An 8,008-nucleotide genomic window follows, 5' to 3' on the forward strand; every position below is an offset into this window, starting at 1 on the left:
TCATTTTATTCCGTAATTATCCTTTATCTTTTTATTTTAGCAATTAAAAAAGTTGGCATTAAAAAAAAAAAAAAAAAAAAGTATTTCAATATTTTATAAAACTGATATGGCAGTGCAAACATGAGAAGCAGGCAAACTCGATTTGCCTTTCTTTTTTGTGTAAAAATTACTGAAATCAAATTTTGGCATGGAGGATGTATTACATAGAGAATGTGCATTGCCTTACTCTTAAAGGAGGGCATCTCATCTGAATGAACTATTGGTTTTGATTTAACTGTATGAAAAAGTAGTATGGAACTGGGCTATTCAGCACCCTAAATTACACCAGACTAAATGGACACCTGAATAACGATTTCTTAATAGCAACGATAAAGAAAGGTTTCTGAGTACATTTTTAAAGGAAATGCCTTTGATGTTTAATGTGCAGATTAGACTCTTGAAAGTCCATTAAAAATAAGAAATGAGTTATATACTAATGTGCTGAAATGACTGACCATTGATTGTGGACAGTAATATACAAATCATTTGCCTCTTTTCAAATGGTGTCAAGTCATATCAAATATAAGTGGGGAAATAAAATTCCTCAGGTAAATTATATATTTTTTAAACAAACATAAAGGGAATTTCTTTCCAAATGATTATGGATAAAAAGAAAAAAATACATAGCTGGAAATCAGTACTATACCTGTTGAGTTTTACATATGAAACCAAATATTAACAAACAGTTACAATACAATAACTATAATAGTAATCAAATGTAGGTAACAATAATCTTAGGCTCGCAAAAGGCTGCTACAAAATGATCGTACAGTCCTGCCTCGGCTGGTCTGGGGTGGGCTGTTCCTCTGGAGTCTGCGATTGCCTGGCACTGAGCTAAATACCAGAGCCACTGAGATAAGGAGCTATCAGCCATGGGTCATTCTGAGGTCACCATGGAAACCCTAATTTCCCAAGAGCACAGAGGGATCTGGAATGAAATTAGCAAGAGGTTTGTTACTACTAGATATCATGGGGATTTTCCCTTGCTATTGGAGCAAATGAAAACGTAAAAAATATTACATTTGTTGTAGTGTTTGTTCACCTATATAGAAGTTAAGTGAGATTAAGTGAGAACGAATATGAATGAGATCAATCAGTATTATTGATTTTAAAAGCCTCTCCAGTGGGTTTAGAAAATACAAAAGGATACAATAGGAAAGTGGTTCAATCGCTGCATGAGACACTCACCATGATAGTGGTTCCTTACGTGGCTCCTCCTCTTCCTGTGCAGCCAATCGTCTAAGCTGACTTTCTTCGTCTAGAAAGACACACCGACTTTCAATATTAAGCAGGTATTTACTCCAAAGTAGTGCTGGACAATTAACTGAATTCATAATATGGACTTTTTCCATTATTAAAGGCTGCTAAATAAATATTATAATATAATATATATATATATATAAATTTAAATATATATATATATATATTAGGGCTGTCAAATCCAGCTAATAGGATTTCATCATAAAATTTCATTTTAAAAATTAGATTTTTCTGATTATCATTTCATATGTCAGGCTTTAGAGGGTTTAAATATTGAGGACTGGGGGTTTAGAAACAAGAAAATGATGCATATGCACAGAGACACGCACACACACCGTTCAGGTGAATGATATATACCTGTGGAGTTCTCCATGCTAGCTGATGAATGACTGGATTTGGATTTCTTTGACTCGTATTTCAATCGATCTACAACACAGAAGGCAGGTATTACGGGAAGGAAAATTTGGCATTCAACGAGGATATGAGATCATCCAATGAGGACTTTTCAAGTGTAAAAGCACAAAATGTGCATGACAGAGCATAACTAAATCTCGCTGTGAGAAATAGACGCTGTTAATGGCCTTGGAGAGAAACTGAAACAGTCAATGTTCACAGCCGGGTTGTGTAAATTAGCATAAGAATTGACTTTTCAGGATTTGTGTAGGTGGAACTGTGAAAGGAGGGGAAGTGGAGTATGCCAGAAACTGCTAATTGTCCCGTTTAGCATATGGGCGAGCGTCTTCCTACCTCTTTCCAATGCAATGAGGAACTCTCGGTTCCTTTGTAGCTCCTTCATGAACTCCTCGTTCTGCAGGTAGAGAGCAATACGCTCATCCTCCAAATATTGCTTCAGTTTGCGTTCCTGCTCTGAAGTACCACCTGTTTCCACGGCGGCTGCCACAGTGGGGACTTTCTGGGGTACTGAGGTGGAGGACGAGGAGGAGGAAGAGGGTTTGGAGACGCTACTCTGAGAGCCCTGCAGAATATTGAAGGGATATGTCAAACAAACTTTAAAAACAGGTTGTTTTAGCACAGTTCCTCACAGTCAGAATTTCATAAACAAAAAAGGTAAAACATTTCAGAAAATTGTCTACTGTCATGAGGTTAATTTTGGTTTAAAAAAATCCAGTTCTCCAACTAACAGTTTCATCCCATCATACACAAAATATTTTAATATCTACATTTTAATTATATTAATATCTGAATTCATATTTAAAAAATATTTAAACTCCAAATCCAAAGAAAAATTATTTTGCTTATATTAGTATTTTTAACTCTTCAGATTTCCTTTTGCGTTGTTTAAATTATCATCATGAATCAAGCATATTTTCCAACAAAATCTGCATTACCATATTTCGGATCATTTTAGTACTACCATAAAGGTAATTTTATATGATTTTGATGAATAGTATAAAATACTATATGCTATGGAATACTATATAATTTCATAATTTTTTCCCATTATGGTAATGTAAAAGAAAACTGTTCACACTATGTTAATGGGATGGAAATATGCTTAAAACAGGCTTTGTTTTATTATTTTTTTATTTCCGTTTAATTTTTAGATAAAATATGATCCATACATGTTGAGAGGAGATTCATTCTAATAAAAACACACATTGTTAAAGTGAGAAATTTAACATGATTAATGTCATGTTGCCTCAAATACCAAATATAATGCTTTATGTATGAATGATCAGTATATGCAGGATGACTGTATGTTTAAGGCGCTCCGATCAGGGTTTTTGGAGCCGACCACCGATCACAGGAAGATCAGTATTTGCCGATACGATCACTGATACGGATCTTTTTGAAGCCTTCTTTTTATCATGTAGAATTATTTATAGTGATTTTTCAAAAATATATAATTATCTCACCTAAATCATGCAGTGCATTTTTGTTTGTACCATGGGGCAATTGTTGCACAATAGCTTATGGTCAGCACAAGCTTGATTTTGTGAGCTGTATGTGAGGCGGTCTTATGTGTGTGTGCTTTGAGTGTATATGAGCTCACCGTCTCTAGGAGAGCACGCAAGTGCTAAATGGTTTAAACACTAGCTAGACTTAAAAAGAAATGCAAATTAGAAACTTTAGTGATGATGCGACCAGGGCTGGATTGGTAATCGGGCATACCGGGCATTTTCCCGGTGGGTCGACGCACTTAAGGGGCCGACAGAATGTTTTTGTTTTTTTTGCCGAGGACCATCATACAGGGACAGCGAGCAGCCAGTGGCCCATTGGTTTGTCTCCTGTATTGACAGCGTAAACATCCAATCATAATGCGCTATAGACGGAGCGAATATGTATTTTGCTCTGCCTATTTAAAATCGCTTCACCCCAACTTCTTCCTCGTCGGCTTTTCCCACGTTTTCACAGCAGCTTTATCAGTAGCCCCTCACTGCAGAACACAAGATCCAGGGGGCGTGGTTGGATCCAAAGTTGAAGGATATGAATGATGCCGTAGCAACGTTCTTCTTTTAGACTTCCTCCGCTTTGTCTTCTCTGAGAACCCTCTGGCAATTTCAAACAGCTTTTTCCTGGTTGCTGTAGATGAGATTGCACCAGAAATCTTAATGTCCTGTAAAATCCTGAAGTAAAATCCTGAATACACAATTATCTTCCAGTGAACTGGGGTGTTTAAGGCAAGACCCTTACATTTCCCCATGTGCTTTAGCTTGTCTCTAAACAGAGCGTCATCTGAGACTGCTGTACAGGCCTCTACCGATCCGGAAGCATAGTGGTCACCTGTGTTTCCAGGTAAAAAAGAAAAGCATCTTGATGTCTATAGCACAAATGTTGCCAAATGGGTCACATGTTAATTTTATACATTTTAAACAGGTTGTACACAATCTACTACATGCCTTTTGTTATCTGACTAATATTACAGTTTTTTTTAGCAATTAAAAGGCCCTGAAGTTCGCCTTTCAGGTCCTGGTATGCATGTCTTTTTGCTGTGAAATCTTTACTGATTTTTATAAAGTAAACATAAGAATAACTTTTATTTTGTTAGTAATATTAAAAAAAAAAAAAAACTGAAGCAACTTAGGTTTGATTATCCATAGATTTTTTTAATCATGTTAAAATATGAGGATCAAATATGATAAAACAAATATGAATATCTCTCAATCATCATTGTGTTTTATTGCACTACGTGTTTTGCTCCCCTCGATAAAAACTAGAGATCTTTGATCATAAAACTAAGCATGTAAATATAATTTTACTACATTATTAGGAGATACAGAATGACAACTGATGTAAGTTTTCTGCTGTTATATACTGTTATAAAAATCTCATTAATTTACATTACAAGCTAATAGGATTTCATCATAAAATTTCATTTTAAAAATTAGATTTTTCTGATTATCATTTCATATGTCAGGCTTTAGAGGGTTTAAATATTGAGGACTGGGGGTTTAGAAACAAGAAAATGATGCATATGCACAGAGACACGCACACACACCGTTCAGGTGAATGATATATACCTGTGGAGTTCTCCATGCTAGCTGATGAATGACTGGATTTGGATTTCTTTGACTCGTATTTCAATCGATCTACAACACAGAAGGCAGGTATTACGGGAAGGAAAATTTGGCATTCAACGAGGATATGAGATCATCCAATGAGGACTTTTCAAGTGTAAAAGCACAAAATGTGCATGACAGAGCATAACTAAATCTCGCTGTGAGAAATAGACGCTGTTAATGGCCTTGGAGAGAAACTGAAACAGTCAATGTTCACAGCCGGGTTGTGTAAATTAGCATAAGAATTGACTTTTCAGGATTTGTGTAGGTGGAACTGTGAAAGGAGGGGAAGTGGAGTATGCCAGAAACTGCTAATTGTCCCGTTTAGCATATGGGCGAGCGTCTTCCTACCTCTTTCCAATGCAATGAGGAACTCTCGGTTCCTTTGTAGCTCCTTCATGAACTCCTCGTTCTGCAGGTAGAGAGCAATACGCTCATCCTCCAAATATTGCTTCAGTTTGCGTTCCTGCTCTGAAGTACCACCTGTTTCCACGGCGGCTGCCACAGTGGGGACTTTCTGGGGTACTGAGGTGGAGGACGAGGAGGAGGAAGAGGGTTTGGAGACGCTACTCTGAGAGCCCTGCAGAATATTGAAGGGATATGTCAAACAAACTTTAAAAACAGGTTGTTTTAGCACAGTTCCTCACAGTCAGAATTTCATAAACAAAAAAGGTAAAACATTTCAGAAAATTGTCTACTGTCATGAGGTTAATTTTGGTTTAAAAAAATCCAGTTCTCCAACTAACAGTTTCATCCCATCATACACAAAATATTTTAATATCTACATTTTAATTATATTAATATCTGAATTCATATTTAAAAAATATTTAAACTCCAAATCCAAAGAAAAATTATTTTGCTTATATTAGTATTTTTAACTCTTCAGATTTCCTTTTGCGTTGTTTAAATTATCATCATGAATCAAGCATATTTTCCAACAAAATCTGCATTACCATATTTCGGATCATTTTAGTACTACCATAAAGGTAATTTTATATGATTTTGATGAATAGTATAAAATACTATATGCTATGGAATACTATATAATTTCATAATTTTTTCCCATTATGGTAATGTAAAAGAAAACTGTTCACACTATGTTAATGGGATGGAAATATGCTTAAAACAGGCTTTGTTTTATTATTTTTTTATTTCCGTTTAATTTTTAGATAAAATATGATCCATACATGTTGAGAGGAGATTCATTCTAATAAAAACACACATTGTTAAAGTGAGAAATTTAACATGATTAATGTCATGTTGCCTCAAATACCAAATATAATGCTTTATGTATGAATGATCAGTATATGCAGGATGACTGTATGTTTAAGGCGCTCCGATCAGGGTTTTTGGAGCCGACCACCGATCACAGGAAGATCAGTATTTGCCGATACGATCACTGATACGGATCTTTTTGAAGCCTTCTTTTTATCATGTAGAATTATTTATAGTGATTTTTCAAAAATATATAATTATCTCACCTAAATCATGCAGTGCATTTTTGTTTGTACCATGGGGCAATTGTTGCACAATAGCTTATGGTCAGCACAAGCTTGATTTTGTGAGCTGTATGTGAGGCGGTCTTATGTGTGTGTGCTTTGAGTGTATATGAGCTCACCGTCTCTAGGAGAGCACGCAAGTGCTAAATGGTTTAAACACTAGCTAGACTTAAAAAGAAATGCAAATTAGAAACTTTAGTGATGATGCGACCAGGGCTGGATTGGTAATCGGGCATACCGGGCATTTTCCCGGTGGGTCGACGCACTTAAGGGGCCGACAGAATGTTTTTGTTTTTTTTGCCGAGGACCATCATACAGGGACAGCGAGCAGCCAGTGGCCCATTGGTTTGTCTCCTGTATTGACAGCGTAAACATCCAATCATAATGCGCTATAGACGGAGCGAATAAGTATTTTGCTCTGCCTATTTAAAATCGCTTCACCCCAACTTCTTCCTCGTCAGCTTTTCCCACGTTTTCACAGCAGCTTTATCAGTAGCCCCTCACTGCAGAATACAAGATCCAGGGGGCGTGGTTGGATCCACATCTAGGGGGTGGAGATTGGTAAGTTAAGGGGTGGAGATGGGTGGGTTTAGGGATCAGGGAGTGGAGATGGGTAAGTTTAGGTATATGTAAGGTGGGAGGAGTTGGATCTGGATCCAACCACGCCCCCTGGATCTTGTGTTCTGCAGTGAGAACACCATCTCAGCTTTATCAAGAAACAGGCTTGCTCAGCGGTGAGTGATGCGGGCCAAAGAGCCAGGCAGGAGGAAGAAGAGAGTAGTTGAATCAGTAATGTGCTTGATAGGGACTCGCAGCGGAGGCAGGCATCTAACCTATCCTAATGTGTGTACGCACCATGATGTAGAATACGAAAAACACTTTAATTAAATGTCAATTCGTCCCCCATGATTTTTTTGGCCAAGTCAAGTCAAGTGTGTTCATAGAGGTTGGGCCAATGCGAATAAAGCTAGATTTAAATAAAAAAAAGACGATATTGTTGGACCTGACATTTTATTCTTATCCAAAACAACATGTGATATGAGTGTGATACATAGGCTACATACATACACTACCAGTCAAAATTGTTTGAAAAGAAAGAAAGATCCAATAGAAAGATCAAAAGATCAGCATTCATATGAAATAAAAAGCTTTTGTAACATTATACATATACCATTCAAAAGCTTGGAGTTAATTAGCAAGGATGCTTTAAATTGATCAAAAGTGACGATTAAAGGGGTCATATGATGCTGCTAAAAAGAACATTATTTGGTGTAATGAAATGTGTTTATGCGGTTTAAAGTTAAAAAAACACATTCTTTTCCACATACTGTACATTATTGTTTCTCCTCTATGCCCCGACTTTTTGAAACACGTCGATTTTTACAAAGCTCATCGGTCTGAAAAGCGAGGTGTGCTGTGATTGGCCGAATACCTCAAGCATGTGACGGAAATGTTACGCCCCTCACCATACTGTTGATGCCGTGTCCCGGCCGGAGCAACGAGACAAAAACATTAAAATCCATTACAAACGAGGCATTTGTTGCATCCAGTGGGGACATAATTACTGATTATAATGACTTATACTGTCTTTTTACGCGTTGCATCGAACCGTGTAAACATAAAACCCTGTCTGCATTTGTGATCGGAGAAATGACAAACAACAAGTGCTACTCTACACTGCCCAAAACT

General features: G+C 36.9%; 1 protein-coding gene across 1 annotated transcript in view; it reads right to left on the reverse strand.

Annotated features, from left to right (window-relative positions):
* Positions 1-79: 79 nt before the first annotated feature.
* Positions 80-8,008, reverse strand: part of LOC107592934 (CUE domain-containing protein 1-like) — a 28,582-nt gene continuing 20,653 nt past the window's right edge. The window contains exons 5-10 of the mRNA XM_016282522.1: positions 5,172-5,400; positions 4,782-4,850; positions 3,955-4,044; positions 3,723-3,843; positions 1,228-1,338; positions 80-967 (exon numbers count right to left, since the gene is read on the reverse strand). Of these exons, the coding sequence (XP_016138008.1) occupies position 967; positions 1,228-1,338; positions 3,723-3,843; positions 3,955-4,044; positions 4,782-4,850; positions 5,172-5,400 (621 nt within the window). The 3' untranslated portion in view covers positions 80-966. The remainder of the gene's footprint in view (positions 968-1,227; positions 1,339-3,722; positions 3,844-3,954; positions 4,045-4,781; positions 4,851-5,171; positions 5,401-8,008) is intronic.

This window comes from Sinocyclocheilus grahami, unplaced genomic scaffold (assembly GCF_001515645.1).
Source record: "Sinocyclocheilus grahami isolate Dianchi unplaced genomic scaffold, SAMN03320097.WGS_v1.1 scaffold161.1, whole genome shotgun sequence".
Lineage (NCBI taxonomy): Eukaryota > Metazoa > Chordata > Actinopteri > Cypriniformes > Cyprinidae > Sinocyclocheilus > Sinocyclocheilus grahami.